Source organism: Notechis scutatus, chromosome 10 (assembly GCF_049901735.1).
Source record: "Notechis scutatus isolate UNSWTSFEM ecotype Mainland chromosome 10, rNotScu1.2, whole genome shotgun sequence".
Lineage (NCBI taxonomy): Eukaryota > Metazoa > Chordata > Lepidosauria > Squamata > Elapidae > Notechis > Notechis scutatus.
The window spans coordinates 677,180-695,000 of NC_142018.1; the positions used below are offsets into that span (position 1 = coordinate 677,180).

General features: G+C 41.9%; 1 protein-coding gene across 2 annotated transcripts in view; it reads right to left on the reverse strand.

Annotated features, from left to right (window-relative positions):
- The window catches only part of CAPN6 (calpain 6), an 86,172-nt gene that overhangs the window by 14,732 nt on the left and 53,619 nt on the right, over nucleotides 1–17,821 (reverse strand). For both annotated transcript variants that reach the window (XM_087971937.1, XM_087971936.1), the window contains exons 7-11: nucleotides 14,500–14,577; nucleotides 12,784–12,979; nucleotides 10,558–10,680; nucleotides 3,924–4,126; nucleotides 3,018–3,130 (exon numbers count right to left, since the gene is read on the reverse strand). In XM_087971937.1, coding sequence (XP_087828063.1) covers nucleotides 3,018–3,130; nucleotides 3,924–4,126; nucleotides 10,558–10,680; nucleotides 12,784–12,979; nucleotides 14,500–14,577 — 713 coding nt within the window. The remainder of the gene's footprint in view (nucleotides 1–3,017; nucleotides 3,131–3,923; nucleotides 4,127–10,557; nucleotides 10,681–12,783; nucleotides 12,980–14,499; nucleotides 14,578–17,821) is intronic.

Sequence of the window (17,821 nt, forward strand, 5' to 3'; positions counted from 1 at the left end):
TCTTTTTTCTATAGTTTTTAAGTTCTGAGCAGTTGAGAAGAAGGCAACTTCACTAGCTTATCTTCTAAAAAGCACATTTTATGACTGTCATTGTTGTCAGCCATTCTGTCGTGTCCGACCTTTGGCCACTCCTGACCCTTAAATCAGCACCCTCCAGGCCCCTCTGCTTCACACTGCCTCCTTCAGATCTGCCATGGTCATTCCAGTGTCATCCTTTAAAGCAGGGGTTCCCAATTCCTGGGCCACGGACCAGCACTGGTCCTGGCATGCCAGAAACCAGGTCACGCAAATGAATGAAACCCATTTGCACACATGCGGGATGTAGGCAGCATATGTAACCATGCCTCTTCCAGTCTTCAGAAAAGCATTTCTCCACGGATCACAAGTGCCTAAAATGTTGGGGGAAACTGCTTTGTAGTGTCCAGCAGATGGATAGTAGGGCAGCCCCTTCTCTTTTTTCCATTGATCACTCCCAGTATGATTGACTTTTTGAATGAGTCAGTTTGCATGATATAACTAAAGGAGGACAGCCTCTGTTTGGTGATCTTGACTTCAAGTGATATTTTTGGTGAGGTTTGGTTTCTTTATTATTTTTGCAGTCCATGAGATGTGTAATAATTACCTTCAATCACTTTTGTGACTAGCCACACATTAATGCTGCAAATGGGAACCCCTTTTCCATGACATGCTGTCAATAATTTTTGAGTATGACAGTTAGATGTAGCCCTCAGGACTACTGAATTAGCATTCAGGAATTGCCGAATAAGGTCAAATAAGGGCCACGTGAATAACAGGCCCCATCTGAGATACTCAGACAACTGGTGCTGGGAAAAGTCCTATGAGTGTAACATAGAAGAGGGCTCAGTTCTTTCTGTTGTTTATAGAATTTACTAATTTAGGAGTAAAATAGCCCAGAGTCCCAAAGCTGCAACCAATTATTAGAAATCTTGACTGTGAGGTTCCCCAAGACTCTGCCAAATGCTCATTTTTAATGCAACAGATGGGGAAGATGGTTAAATATGTAAGGAGTTACTGTTAACTGTCTTCAATTGCTTTAGCTACAATTTAATTACATTTATATTTCAATGAAAGGACACCAGATTCCTTTAGCCCAGACAACTCCTTTGTCTTCATCTGTGATGGCCCTCCACCTGATTCAGGCACATGAAAGGTGCACAGTTCATAAGGCCTTTTTTTGTGGTGGAATATAGTTTGGATTCCGAGGAAGGAGGGTCTGCTTCTCAGAGGGCAAAGAGACAATGGAGCTTGGAATGTCTGGAAGGCAGGAAGAGGGCAAAGGCAGCCCCCTCCCAGCAGTTCACAGAATATATCTGTAGTTATGCAGATAGTTGCTTTAGTCTGGCAAAATTCTGTCTACAGGTAAACAACAATATAGAAACTACTCGAAACTAACTGTTATTCTTGGTTCTTGGAGCCTGACATTTTTCAATATCCCATACCTTTTGCCTTTTGTTATTACACTCTTGTACTCTTTCGGTTCCTTCCTTTTATCTTTCCTCTTAAGATCACTCAAACTCTAACAGTGCATTCAGGTACAGACAGAAAGCAAGAATCTCATTGCTCAACTCAACTCAAATAAAGGAGACCCCAGGAGAAGATCTAATCCCTTCAGAGACCATTAGGAGTAGCCTAAACTTGTGGGCTCCAACTCTGGTCTTGCTCTTGCCAAGGCCCCAAGGATTGGGGGCTTACAGTCATTATCCCCATATATAGAAAAGGAGAAAAGGATGATCCTGCCAACTATAGACCAATCAGCTTCCTCAACACAATCAGCAAACTCTGGGCAAAACACGTACAACAGAAACTTCAGTCTGGCTGAAACAAGAAGACATACTTGCAAAGAGAACAATCTGGTTTTAGGACAGGCTGGTCTTTAATCAATGCATTCAGATAGACCAGTCTTCACTTGGGTCCGGTTTTCTTTTTCTCCTTTTAAAAGGATCCAGAGGAAGATAATGGAGAAAATGTCACTGTAATCCATTTGCTAACCTAAAAACTAATTCTGGTTGAGAGGCAAACAATTTAATTTGATTTATGGGTTTTTGCTGCTGTTGTTAAGGAAAGAAGCAGAAAAGCATCTGAAAGCAGTATTTAGACAGCAGAGGGCACTGGTTGACTTTCAAGTAAATTGGCTTTTGCATTGCCCATGTGTTAGTAGGCTATACTGATTTGATTAAGCTGGAGGAAAGCAGAAATCAATTGCTGTTTTATCAGCAAAAACAGATATTTAGCAAAACCAGCAGTGGATGCTTGATATGTACAACAGCATCGACAAATGCTTAATAATCAAAAGGGATTTATATCAGTTTGGAATATTGCAACCCGTTCTGGCCATCACAATACAAAAAGATGTTGAGACTCTAGAAAGAGTGCAGAGAAGGCCAATCAAGATGATTAGGGGCCTGGAGACTAAACCATATGATGGAGGGAGGGAGGTATGTCTGGTCTAACAATGAGAAGGACTAAGGATGATATGATAGAAGTCTTCCAGTACTTGAATAGCAGTCACAGAGAAATGGGGGTTGACCTATTCTCCAAAGCACTTGAGGGCAAGACAAGAAGTAATGGTGGTGGAAGATGATTAAAGAGAGAGCCAACCTGGAACTAAGGCAGAATTTCCTGAGGAACAGGTTGCCTCCAGAAGTTACAGGTTTATGAAGTTTTCAAGAAGAGTCATTTGTCCAGAATGGCATAGGATTTCCTATTATAGGCAGGGGGGTTGGACTAGAAAAGCTACACGATCCCTTCCAATCATATTTTTCTATGTTCTATTTTGAACCAGTAAAATGGCCACATGCTTCTTCTGCATTACATCAAAAATCGTAAGTGTGACTCCAAGCATAGAGAATTCTAAATGAAAATTTTTGAAAATTTTGCACTGGGTGTAGCTAAGCAATAACTCTTTCAGTGAACCATGGATGGACAAAGGAATGCATTTTTCAATTTTGGCTTGACTCAACATTTCATTGCTTGGATAACATTTTGGCAGGACTTACCCCCATGACTCTGGAGTCCTTCTACCCTATAGACTTTAACAAGGGACATTCTCTTAGGGACACCCAGCAGGATATCCAGGTAAGACATTCTGGGTTTGTTCAATTTCAGCTCCCTGAAATATCAAAGTCAAATAGGTACGTAGGTTGGAGAGAAGGATTAATAGATATATACGCTCCATCAGAAATTTATAGCTTAGTTCATACAACATGTTCAAGCCAAGGATTATCCAGGATTCTTAATATAATTAATATACACTGGGCTAAAAATACATTTTACTAAATGATGCATAATAATGGTGGTTTTGTTTTAGTTCATTGTTTTGAGTCACTTCAGATATTAGGGATCTTTGGTGCTCACTGAACTTGCACTAGAACTGATGATATTACCTAGCTGGGTGATGAAACATATGCAAGAAAACAACCAAAGTCAGAGAGCACTTAAGGACCCCTCATTTTAGCCCTGAGCTATAAATATTTGCCTTTATCAGTCACTCCAGATATTGTCTGTAAGCCATTAGACAGCTACTTATGATGATAAAATTTAAAACCAAAATACTGTATGAAAGATTAATTTCAATGCATTTTGAACAATGGTCATCATTCCATAGTATCACCTAGCTGTATACCTAATTACCACTGATTAGTTTGCAATCTGGAGCAATGCTCTTATGTGAATCAAAACTGCAGGAACTCAATGAATATTGTTTTCATCACACAGACACAAAATGTAATCACCACCAAAGGGTCTGGAGTGTTCATCTTATTCACCCTAATTCCATGACTATATAGCTTCCTTCATGCATTGGGTCAGTCTTCCTTTATCAAATGTTTGGAAATTTCAGCAAAGGCTAGAAAAAGTGGGGAAGGGAAAACAAAAAGCTCTGTTGTCAGAAGCTGAAGTAGTACCTGAGTGCTGATGGAACATCTGTGAAGAGCCTCAGAATAAATTCCCCTTCAGTGTTTGGAGAAAATGTGGTTGGGATCAAAAGGTATCGGCCTTGCTTGAGAAACACTTTTAAATACACGGTGCGATTGTTCAGATAGGTGAAGTTAGTTATCCTCTCTTGTATTTTCAACTGGTGCAAGCGATATTCTCGGTTATCTTCCACCTAAGGTTGGAAAACCAATGTAGATATGACATGTTCTTACTCACAGAGGACTTGGCTTGTTAAAGGCTATTTTCATGTGCTGGGTTCCAACAGTTAAACTCAACTGCACTCAAGAACTGCTGTTCAAGAAATAACAGAAACATTATTTCAAGTTGGGAGGCACCTTAGATAACTCTTAGTCCAATCCCCTGCTCAAGCAGGAGACCACATACCATGTCAGACAAACAGCTTTTCATTCTCATACATACTGCTAAGAGAGTCCAGGAATGGGATATGACTCCTCCTCCTGACATCATAGAGCTGGATCTGCCACTATAAAAACCATCAGCCTTGGCTGCTCCCCATCTTTTTGACTCAGGTCATGACTTAGCTCTTTGTCTCTGGAAGGTTGTCTGAGTTTAAAATGAGTTTTAAAGAGTTTTAAAGAGTACTTGCAGAAGCGTTTCCTTTGCTTTTGTGGCTTGCTGCTGTTCCCGGGGATCCCTCCTCAGGGCACAAGCCTGATGACATCAGGGATATGGTGGCTGTTGCCCTCATAGCTGAGGGGTTTCATCAACTCCTGCAACCCCAAGGGGGGCAGTCCCTGCTTTCTTCCTTATCCCAGGGGGGCTCTTCGTCTTATAGAAGTCAGCGGCCAGCTTACTCAGATGGGGGGAGAGGAAGAAGATTATGCTAACCCTTCTGATCACAGCTGTTCCTCTCACTCTGAGGAGGAAGAGGGGGAAATAGTGGATCACAATATGTCTGAGGAGGAAGAGTTTAGAGCTGATCAACCTTCCTCTTCTCGGGTTTTCAAACCTTCCCTCTTCAAACCTCTCTTGCACAAAGCCTTGGTTATAGCACAACTGACGCCTGACGAAGTGGCCCCAGAATGCAGACGGCCCCTACAGTGATTCTCTGTTCACCAAACCAGTAGTTCATGCTGAAATTCTCCCTTCCCCCACTATATTCTTTGATTTAGTTAAGGAACAGGGAGCCTCCCCTGGGTCTGGCCCTCGGCCTTCTTTGCATGATAGGTGTTTTTACAATGTGGGCCCAGCCTTAGCCAATGCCCTGACTGCCCCTTCAGTAGATGCCCCAGTGGTTGCCTCCTTCTCCTCATCAGGCACGCCCACTGAACCTGAGGATGTGCTGAAGGCAGAAGATAGAAGGTCTGGCAAACTCTCAGGTGCACCCACCAGGCTGCGGCTTGGGCTATCGGGGCATCTACAGCAGCCTCATTTTTCACAAGATCCTCACTCCGCTGGCTCCAGCAACTACTAGAGAGGCTCCTGGCCACTGATTTCAGGGCACATCAGGATCTTAACAAGATAATTGCTGCTGCGGAATTTACAGCAGATGCGACCTTGAATTCTGCCAAATTTGCCTCCAGGGCCATGGCTTCCTCTGTAGTGGCCAGATGGCTCCTTTGGCTGTGGAATTGGCAGTCGGATGCGCGTCGTAAATGGAAGTTGGCGTCAACCCCTTGCTCTGGAGAAAAGCTGTTCGGAGACGCTCTGGAGCCTTACTTGGTCGAAACCAAGGACAAATGCAAGATTCTATCTACAGCAGGGAAGAGATCGGACTATCGTCCCAGTCCATACTACCAGTCCCCTTCCTTCAGGTTTGAATTCGCATCGCGATTCTCCAGAGGCCAGAGATCTTTCCCACATCACCAAGAACAACATCCTGAGGCTTCAGGCAGGCAGCAACAGGCCCATGGTAAATGGCCCTTTCGAGGGGGAGGAGGTTTTTCGTTCCGACGCTTGAAGTAAAGACCCGGTTGGACCCCACATCAGAGGCCGTTTGGCTTTCTTTGCTTCTAGATGGGAGGAGTCGACATCAGACACCTGGGTACTTAAAACAGTGAGATTTGGTCTGCAGCCTGAGTTTGTGTCTCCACCCCCACAATTTTTTGTTTGATGTCCTATGTCAAGGGACAGCTCTAGACGGGCCCTCATGGAATCGGCCATTAAACATCTGGTCGATATTTGGGCCATTGAGCCGGTTCCGATGGAGCAATGAGGACTGGGTTTCTACTCTTGCCTCTTTGTGATCCTGAAGGCCTCTGGGGGATGGAGGGCCATACTTGATCTGAAACTCCTAAACAAATTTATTCCATACATGCATTTTAAAATGCAAACTCTGCATTCCATTTTAGAGAGCCTTCGAGAGGGCGACCTCCTTTCCTCCATTGATCTCACGGAGGCTTACCTCCATATTCCTATCTGGCCTCATCATTGTCAAGTTTCTCCGTTTCTGTTACCAGAATGTCCATTTCCAGTACTGGGCCCTTCCCTTTGGTCTTTCATCAGCACCCAGGGTCTTTACAAAGGTGCTGGCAGCTCTGGCAGCTTCGCTGAGGTCTATTCCGTTGAGGGTCCAGTGTTATCTGGACGACATCCTGATCCAGTTGCAGTCGGTCAGATCTGCTCATCGAGACCTTTGCATCACACTACAGTGCCTGTGAGACCACGGCTTCTTGATCAACCTAAAGAAAAACCACTTCTCCCCTATGACCAGCCTGTTGCATCTCGGGGCGATCATCGATACTTCCCACTGCTAAGTTTTTCTCTCTCCAGACCACGGGAAGAGGCTCAACGCCCTTGTCATCCAGATCCGATGCCAGCACACCATTCCCATCTCTCCTGTCTCAGCTCCTGGGGAAGATGATCTCCTGCATTGGCATTGTCCTGTGGGCCCGCCTTCATGCCTGTGCGCTCCAGTGGTTCCTGCTGCCATTCCAATGGGCAGGCACCAGCCAATTGTCCATCAAAGTGCAGGTTCCACTGCAGGTCCTTCGTTCATTCAGGTGGTGGCAATCTCAGGCAGTATGGCAGGGCCTCCCCTTCAAGGAGCCGGACAGGGTCCTGCTCACTACGGATGCCAGTCTTCAAGGCTTGGGAGCCCATCTAGAGGGCCAGATTGCTCAAGGATGCTGGTCTCAGGGAGATAGAGCTTGCCCTATAAATTGGCTCGAACTCAGGGCCATTTTCTTGGTCCTGAAACATTTCTGGCACAGGGTGGTGGGTTGTCACGTTCTAGTCATAACAGACATTGTGGCTGCAAAGGCCCATGTCAACAGACGGGGGGAAGGGGGACCAGGTCCAGGGTCCTCATGAGGGAAGCAGAACACCTGGGGAGATGGGCAGAGAGACATTTTCTGTCCATCAAGGTGGATCACATATCGGGGGTCGACAATGTCCAGGCCAACTGGTTGAGTCGGTTCCAAGTCGATCATGTGGAATGGAATCTCCATCCCTCATTATTTCTAGATTTGTCCCACAGGTTCAGTACCCCAGCAGTGGATCTCTTCGCCACTCCCCTCACTGCTCAGGTAAGCAGATTCTTCACCAGGTTTCCGACCCAGGGAGAGGAGGGGACCAACGTACTTTGGAGTTGCTGGCCTCCAGGTCTCCTTTACACCTTTTCCCCTCTTCTGGTAATTCCGGTTGTAATCCGGAAGTTGTTGGAGGAGAAGGCGGAGCTGATTCTCCTGGCCCCCCATTGGCCCAGGAGACCCTGGTTTGCAGATCTGGTGAATCTGTCTGTAGACCAGCTGTGGAGGATCCCGGACAACAGGATCTCCCTGCAGCAGGGGACCTTGATTCACCCGGACCGTCAGTGGTTCCGGTTAGCTGCTTGGTGCTTGAGCGGCAATCTATGAGGGAGGCCAATTTTTCTGACAGGTTGATAGACACCATTCAGGCCTCCTGCAAGCCGTCCACCTCACACATCTACGATGCTACCTGGAAGGTCTTCTGTTCGTGGACTGTTAAGTCAGAAATTATACCTTCCTCTGCTTCTGTGTTGGAGGTATTAATGTTCCTCCAGGATGGGCTTGATAAAGGCCTTGCCCCAAATACTCTTCACCGCCAAGTTGCAGCTCTGTCAGGCTACAGAACTTTTCCCATTCAATCAACTAGAATGAACTTCTGAAAACGTATCAAAACGTATCAAAAAGGAATCCTTTATTGAGATGAGACAATTCATGTAGGGGTTAAAAGCAGCGTCTAAAGTCTCTCAGGCATGCAGAGATAGATAAGGGAGTTTAAAACCCTTCCCGTTATCTTGATATGTATTTAGTGAAACAAAGAGCCAACATGTTAATTCCCCCTCACCCCCTTTTTAGAACGATCTTTTTCAGAGTTTCTCAGGACACATCTCACTGTGGAATTTTTATGGTCTCTTCATCTCCTGGCTATCTCTCTCAGAGATGATAGGTTCCGGCCATCTGGGTTTCATCTCTCCATTGTATCATGTGTAGGTTATACAAATTCGATATAAGATTAAATATATTCAGGTTACATCAAGAAGGATTTCTTTATCAGTCTCTCCCCCCGCCCTTTTCTTCTCCATTGAAGAAATGACAGAGACACCGATCTGACAGGCTCTTTCCTCTGCTTTGTCCTGGGAGGGTTTTGATTCTTTATCTCATCATCCCTCTGTACGCAGGTTTCTATGGGGGGCTGCCCTCCCATGGTTCACAGGTTTCCCACATGTAATCTCCCTAAAGTTCTACGGGCTCTCATGAGTCCTCCCTTTGAACCTCTTAGATCAGTGTCTCGACAACTCATGACCTTTAAGATGGCATTTTTGGTGGCCATCACTTCAGCCAGGAGGGTGTCGGAGTTGGCGGCCCTCTCCATTTGACAGGACCATTGTGTGTTCTATGAGGATAGGGTGGTTTTGAGGTTAGATTCCTTGTTTGTTCCTAAGATAAACTCCTGGTTTCACCAGGTGCAAAAAGTTGTTTTGCCAAATTTCTGCCCAGGACCACAACATGAGTTAGAGCACAGTTGGCATAAGACAGGCCCTCAAGATCTACATCAAGAGGACTGCTGAATTTAGGAGATCGGAGGCTATGTTTGTGTCATTTCATCCCACCTGCTTGGGCTCCTTCTACGATTGGGAGGTGGATTCGGACTTGCATCTCCAAGTCCTACCAAGTTTTGTCCCTGCCAGTTCCTATGAACGTCATGGCTCATTCCACTAGGAGTGTGGCTACTTCGGCTGCCTGGTCTTCTCAGGCTTTGCTGGAAAGATTTGCAGGGCTGCTACCTGGGCATCTCCATCACCGTTTATACGACATTATAGGTTGGACTCCTTTGCTTCGGTGGATGCCTCGTTCAGAAGGAGGGTGCTTCAACAGGTGGTTCCACAGTCGGAGTGACCTACCCAGACGTTGACCCTCCCATGGCATGCAGGCTTTGGTATGTCCCATTCCTGGGCTGTCTTAGCAGCGTGTATGAGAATGGGCATTGGTAGAATTACCTGAGAACGCCCTTTCTATATATGCTGCAAGAGAGTCCAGCCCCACCCTAGTTCGTCTGGGAGGGGGTGTTTTGTTATGTTTACTTGTTTATCTTGCAGAGACACATTATGAGAATCTTCGCCTAAAAGATGGCGAGCAGCCAAGGCTGATGGTTTTTATGGTGGCAGACCCAGCTCTATGATGTCAGTAGGAGTCATATCCCACTCTTGCAGCGTATATAGAAAGGGCGTTCTCAGGTAATTCTACCAACATCCAATCTCTTCTTAAAAACTTTCAGTGTTAGAGCACCCACACCTTCTGGAGCCAAACCCTTCCACTGGTTAATTGTTCTCACTGTCAGAAAATTTATCCTTAGTTCTAGGTTGCTCTCCTTGATTATTTTCCATCCATTGCTTCTTGTCCTGCCTTCACGTGCTTTGGAAAATAAGTTGACCCCCTCTTCTCTGTGGTAGCCCCTCAAATATTGGAACATTGCTTTCATATCACCCATTGTCCTACTTTTCACTAGACTGGACATGCCTAATTCCTGCATCTGTTTTTCATGTTTTAGCTTCGAGCCCCCTAATCATTTTTGTTGCTCTTTTTTGTTTTCTTTCTAGAGTCTCAACATCTTTTTTATATTGAAGTGACCAAAACTGGATGCAAATCTATGTGAAAACAATCTTATAGGTCACCCTTGTTTAGCTATGATAATTGGGACTGGCAACTCTGTCACATATGAGCAGAAAATCATATGATTTATAATGACAGTTCTGGTTGCTTTGTTAAGCAAATCCTGTATGGTCATAAAGCATGAGATCTCATGACCACGACTTACAACTTCCTGCCAGTTTTCCCATTTACTTTGCCTGCTGGAAGCCAGCAGTGACGGTTGTAATTGGTAATCATATCACTGAGAAATACAATAACCATTGTAATTGCGCATTGATTGCCAAAAGCCCCAAGCCACAAAAATGGGATTGTGGGGACACTGTAACAGCTGGAATTTCATGGATCACTTGTGAATCCCATTTGTTCAGTACTGTTGTAATTTCAGTTGCTGAACAGGTGCTAGTTAAGTGAGGTCTACCTGTACATGAAGATAGAGCTTATGGAATAACAATAAGAAAAATACAAAATACATGCTACATCAATTCTTCAAAGCAATTGTCTTGAGTACAGGTGGATGGAGACCTACCTTGAAAATTTCAAAGCCTATAACAAGATTATCTCCTGCCCCTTCTTTCCGGTGAATCCGCTGGTCCTTCTGCTGGAGAGAGATCAAGACTTTGTCTTCCACCTTCGTAACATCAAAAATATACTGAAAAAAAAAAAAGAAGTACAGAGAAAACTGCTATGAAAGTGTAGGTTATGAAAACAGACAATCAAAGGGTTGGGAAGCAACTGTTACTAAGGCCTTGTGCAGGCTGATTGACATCTTAGATCTTTCCAGTGCTATATATGTGCCTGCATATAGCAACCTCACATGGCAGTTAATGCTACTTTCCCCAACTAAGTACAGTCCAGATGTTTTGAAGCTCAATGCCATAATCTCCCAGTTTGAAGGCTCTTTGGATGTTGAAGTAAATACTTGGAAAATACTAAACCTCCTGGAGATTAATTCTGAGTTATGGGAATTCTTATCAGCCTTACTGATGGAACCTTGGAAGATATCTGATTGGCCAATGTTGGAAGTTGGAATGCCAAAAACATGTAACCAGGCAAACTCCAGGGCTGTTATGTAGACAAATGTGGGCAATGAATAGGAGGTGGATCAAAGTTCAACCTGTAGAATGAAACTCAATGATTAGTTTTCCATGCCAGTTTTATTCTTTTTAAACCTTAAGGCGCTGAAATGATGCTGTTTATCTTGGGATAGTTGAGGGATAAAAACTGCATGTGACCACTTTCAAATAAAGACAATTGACTGTGAATCTGATCTTTGGCCATTTTGATACCAAAATTTCTGATGGAATTTAGTCACCAGACTGTATAGTTTCTCAAAATGTCACAATGCAGATCATTGCAGAAAATAAAATACTGAAATAGTTTTAGAAATGTGTACAGTATCTGGAGAAATAATCAGTTTAAATGTTGCCTCCTAAGGCTTTGGATGCTCCATCACTGGAGGTTTCCAAGAGTAGATTGGACAAACCTTTGTATGTTGTATAGAGTATAAGGACTCCTGCCTTGAACAAGTGACTGGACTAGAAGACCAACGAAGAGGACAAAAATAGAGAAGAGAGAAAAAAAGAGAAAAGGAGGACTAGGTGTGATTAAAACAGGTTAGGTGGAGAAACAAAACCTCCACGATTCTGCTGAAGACTGGGAGAGCCTGAAACCTTTTCAAGTAGCAAGTGCGGAGTTGAAGCAAATGGTTCCTATAACAAAATGAACAGGTGTTTACATGGACAACCTGAGAGTTTGGGGGTTTGGCTGGGCAAATTATTATTATTTAATTCTATGAACTGGTGTTTGGGAACCATACTATGCAGCGTATTCAATAAAGAATTAAGATTTTCAGAAATGGAATGAACCTGGAGTTTTATTTGGATTCTTGAGCTGGATGTTGACATAATCCTGGAGTTACAATCACAACTGAGACCAGAATTTCCATTGCTAAGCAAGGTGATTGTTAAATAAGTTACACCTGATTTTAAGACTTTTCTGCCATAGTTGTTAAGCAAATCATTGCAGTTGTTAAGTGAAACCATAGTCATTAAGTAAATCTACCCTCCCCACCACAATTTTGCTTGTCAGAAGCCAGCCAGAAAGATTGCAAGTAGAGATCATATGATCCTGGGATGCTGCAACCATCATTAATGGATGCCGGTTATTAATTGTTTGAATTTTTATTCGTGGCTGTGAGGATCCTGCAACAGTGGTTACGTGTAGGGACTGGCGGCCAATTGCTTTTTTCAGTGTCATTGTAACTTTAAACGATCTCTAACAAATAGCTGTTAAATTGAGAACTATTTTGTAAATCTTTCAGCATTGGAGAGATGCTGAAGATAAAAATGCAAAATGCAAGATAAAGTAGATCATAGAACATAGTTGGAAGGAAACTCAGAAGTCTTCTAGTCCAACATCCTGCTTGAGCAGGAGACCCTATATCACTTCAGCCAAATGGTTGTCCAGTCTCTTTTGGAAAGCCTTCAGTGATGGAGAACCCACAACTTCTGAAGGCGAGCTGTTCCATTGGTTAATTGCTCTCACTGTTAGGAAATTACTCCTTAGTTCTAAACTGCTTCTCTCCTTGGTTAATTTCCAACCATTGTTTCTTCTCTTGCCTTTTGGTGCTTTGGAAAATAGTTTTGTCTTTGTAGGAGCCCCTCAAATACTGGAACAAATATGTTTAGGTTTAGGTTTATGCCCACAGAAGAACCAAATTATGTATGCATCAAATGTAAATTATTATGAAAACCTGAGGGTTTTGGAGAAAAGTGGCTTCGTTGTTTAAACACCCTCCAGAGCGATTTAATGTGGCATTTGGATTCTTTGTCCACTGTCCACGCATCATTTTCTTTTCCCAGGTCTTATGGATACTGAAGAAAGAGGTGTTCACAATCCGACAAATGTCCACATCAGTGAAGTTTTTGCACCAGTCTTCAAATGTCATCCTGAACCATAGTGTATTAAAAAAGAAAAAAAATCCCTAAGCACATTATTTAATTAATAGTGGGTGAGTGAATAGAGAATGTTTCTTTTTCATAAAAAAAAAAATAATAACCCTTCCCAAATGTATAGTCCACGACCTGAAATCAGCTGAGGCTGGAAAAACAAACCTAAAATTATTTTTCACCCTTTTTCCATCAATCTTTACAATTCTTTTTCTGACGGTTTGGAGTAATGGAGCTTAAATTCTTTGGAATCCCTGCAGATGTACATATGAATTATTAAAGAGCAACCAGAGATCCATCAGGTTTGCTGAATGTCACTTCCCACAATAATTAGTGGTCATATTTTAATAGTCACTGGTGCTATTATAATATTTGGCTTTATTTTAGCTAGCAAGTTTTAACCTTTATGCTTTTCTAAATGAAATATTGGTCATTGACTAAAGTTAAAGAATAGACCGACTTGGTTTTATACATCTGACCGGGTTAATGTTCTACAGGTAGTCCTCAACTTATGACCATAGTCAAAATTAGTAGTGTTAAGTGAGATATTTGTTAAGTGAGTTTTGTCCCATTTTATGACTTTTCTTACCATTGTTGTTAAGTGAATTAGTGAAATTGATAAGTTAGTAACCTGGTTGTTAAGTGAATCTGGCTTCCCCATTGACTTTGCTTGTCAAAAGGTTGCAAAAGGTGATCATTTGACACCGGGACACAGCAACGGTCATAAATATGAACCAGTTGCCAAGCATCTGAATTTTGATCCCATGATCATGGGAATGCTGCAAAGATTGTAACTATGAAAAAAAAGTCATAAGTCACTTTTTCAGTGCTGTTGTAACATTGAGCAGTCACTAAATGAACTGTTGTAAGTCAAGGACTATCTGTAGTTGTATGTTAGGTTGATCAACTACTACAGGGTAAACAAAATACCAAAGGGTCATCTATTTGCTACTCAAAGGCTAGGATTCTCTGCCATGAGTAGTCATTTTATTTTTTCCTACACAACTAAATTATACAACCCTAAATGACTCAAGGTCTAGCTATCTTTGAGGTTGTCTATTCTCCATCAAATCTCTCCATCTGGTAAGATCTGGGGGAGATCTTGATGAAGATGCTATCTCCAAAGGAGTCTCATAGCAGGTTCTTCTCAAGAATGGTGTCCCACTTTTATGAAGCAGCTTCTTCTGATATATTGAATTACCTCTGACCAGATGTGTTTCTATAACAAAATTAAAAGATGGATTTGGGAAGAAAACATTCAAGGGATGTTATGAGTTTCAAGTTGGTGAGTATCATTATAAGGCATGCTGTTGAGTGTTGAAGTTTTGCATTTTCTGTTTAGTTCTTCCTATGTTCACTGCTCTGTGCAATTAGAAGTTGAATGGCACAGAAGAGAGAATGGATGAATGATAGGAATTTGTAACAGGAAAAAATAGTTTCTTGTGCAGAGAAGACAACACCATTAAGGATTATTGAAAGCAAAACTAAATATGACATGGACATTGATTAACTGAGCTCACCAAAATTCTCCGTTATTTTCAAGGGTGAGACCTAATCTTGTTCGCTCTGATTTGCTCACTTTTTTCCATTCCTCAGATCTAAAAAAAGAAAGGGGAAAAAGTTAAACAGCCATTTTATCCATTTTTTAATAATATAAGAATAGATGTGTTCAGCTACACTAGTGGTTTATTGTGGACAACCCAGCCTGCTTTGACTCCTGCTCAAATGTCTTTAAGAAAGATAACCTTCCAATTGGTATTCTTTTGTGTCCTTTAGCCAGAGATGCTATTCCAAAACTTTTGGGCAATTTCTCAATGTTTTCCCTCCTTTAAAGGCAACTTTTTAAAAATTTCATTCACAAAGTGTTGGACTTAAACTTTTCTCTTAATAATGCTTTGAGTTTTTTCTTCCCTGAGGATCTGCACAGGGGGCACCAGTTTAGTATTTTCTTGGCATGTCTTCCCATCACTCTAAGCCAGTTGCTTACTTGTCACTACCCACAAAGGCCCATATGTGAAGAGATCCTTCTTATGTAAGCGGGAAGAATCAGGATCACACATAAGTTGCAGTTCAGAAAATTGTTCATGCCTATGCACAAGAATCTAGTCAATAACCATCAGCACTAAATTGGCACCAGATAAGAGTTCAGAGAATTCAAGGGAGGTTGGACTTGGAGTATTTGTAGACATGCAATGATTCTAGGCTTAATCCTCTCTTGACACAACTTCCAAGTTCTCTGTTCTTCTCTGACATCTTGTGATTTAATGGCAGTGCATAAAGTCAAAGAAATTCTAGATCATAGGAGAGAGGATTGTCCAGTAAGACTCTGTCCAAAGATTACCCATTCATCTCAACCATCTCTCCTTATTGATAAAGAAGAACATTACCATGATTCCATGATTTTTTAATCAAACTTGTTTGCTTTGAAATACTTTTGAAAGCAATTTTTTCCCCTAGTAATTTATACCTTGGCCACCTGGACATTTCTCTCTTACTAGGGAAAAGAGCAGTTTCCTCATTAGTTCACATAATTCACCAGTTCAAGTTTACTATAAGGTTAAGAGGCTTTTAGATGGTGTGGGAGGATTGCTGTCTTAACTAGTTGAAGGATAAACTGTGTTCTAAAAGTGAAAGTAATGCATTTGCTGAAATTTCTGTAACTTGAACCTAGTCTCTCCAATAAACTTTCTAAAAGGAACCCAGGGAAAAACTTCTTTTCTTTTTAGTGGGCTATCAAAAGCCTGACCCTGAAGGAGAGCTGACAGGAAAAAAATAAATTATAAACTTGAATAAGTTGATTTTTTTGATAATTTGGATAAACTTGGATAAGTTGATAAAAAAATTATATCTGCAGTTTGAACTAGTACAAATCCTTCCATCTTCTCATGTCATCTTCAGCCTTTCTTTGAACCTGATGTTCAAAGGTAGTTGAGATTAGTTTAAATTAAATTAATTGTTCTGTCAAATTCTCCATTGCTTAACACCAACTCAAGTAGGGTCCAGGGTATAGCATTTTAAGAAAATTTAGAAAACTGAACATCAGAATTTTTGTTAAGATGCCATACTGGATCTGGATACAACTACTTCAGTTGGTGTTAAGCAGTGGAGAATTTGATGGAACAATTAATTTAATTTAAACTACTTTTGTTGAAAATTTCTGAAATTGCATTTGTTTTTTTAACAGTCATATCATACAACTGGTTCATATTCAGTTTGCAGTCTACTTACTTTCAAGATTTTTTTTTTCACAAACTCTTTTAGCAAATAAACCATTATTTATTTACTCATCCTCTACATTACCATATTTTTGTTCCCTAAGCGGAAAATTTTCACATATTGAATTTCATTCTGCTTTTTCCAGGCTCCTTCTCTAACTCATTAACAACATTTTGACTTTTTCTCATTTTCTACCATATGCAATATCTAACTCAGTGTTTGTGTCTTCTGTAAATATCTAAGTATTCTTTCATCCCTTCATTATAGTCATTAAGGAAAATAAATAGACTTGTATTTTCCCCCTTTATATATATGTATGTATGTATGTATGTATGTATGTATGTATGTATGTAGTGCCTCCGAGTCCTGAGCCTGCATTCTTAGAGGAAGAGGATTCGGAAGATGATGATGAGGAGGAATTGGGAATGCCTTCCTCCCCAGGACCTTCCTCTTCGGCAATGCCTTCCTCCCTGATTGTGCCTCAGGTGTCGGCAGATAACCGAGCGGGACAGCCTGAGGCTAATCAGGAGAAGGAGGAGGGCATATTGGAGCAGCCTTTGACAGAGAATCAAGCAGATGAATGCTGGCTTGATGCGAGGCAGTGTCGCAGGCAAAAGTGTGGGCTGCAGCGCAGGAGGCGTGGACGAATGAGAGAGTGAGCTGAATTAGTGACATGCCCCACAGGGAAAAAAAGTGGGTGTGTTTGCTCTGGGAACTTCGTACGGGACAATGTGTGACTTATTCAGAGGAGCTTAGGTGTATTCTGTGTTGTGACAGCTTGTGTGATTTATATTCCTGTTTTCTTGTCGGACTTGGCAGACAGCGTGTGTGAGACTGCCAAGACCATTATCGGCTCAAGGAATTAACTCTATAATTACTGGATTTGCTTGCCTATTTGTATTCAGTTGGAGTTTGGACTTCTCACCTCCTTTTAAAGGTGAGACATTATATTTTTTTCTTCATCCCATTCTGGCGCGTAGGCTAGCACCAAATTTAAAACAGAAACGGCTGTGAAAGTCTGACTCACAGATGAACACTATACAGAAGCCTGATGATGGCAGATGAGATTCTGCTGAAACGTTGCTACAACTTTAAAAGCACAACTATAATGATGTGGGAAAATACCCGAACAAAGCTGAATACCATACATATAAATCCAAAACTTAAGATATATATATATATATATCTTAAGTTTTCGTGATATATTTCAGCTTTTTGGTTTCCATGTCATATAGTTTGCACAAGGCAAGCTTCAGAAATCATCTGCCATCATCGCTTCTGTTGTCTGTGAGTCGCTTACAGGGTTTCAGATTTAATGGGATTGCTGTGCCAGAATGGTTTCTCATCCTGATTGGTTGGAATGGAGACCAACACAGACCAAGACTCCCAACCAATCAGGATGAAGAAAACATTCTGGCACAGCAATGGCTACCCAAATTTAAATCTGAAACCACTTAAAGTCTGACTCCAGACGGACACAAAGAAGCCTGATGATGGCAGATGAGATTCTGCTGAAACGTTGCTACAACTTTAAAAGCACAACTATATGGCGAGGGAAAATACCGAACAAAGCTGAAGGCCATACACATACACATACACATACACACACACACACACACACACACA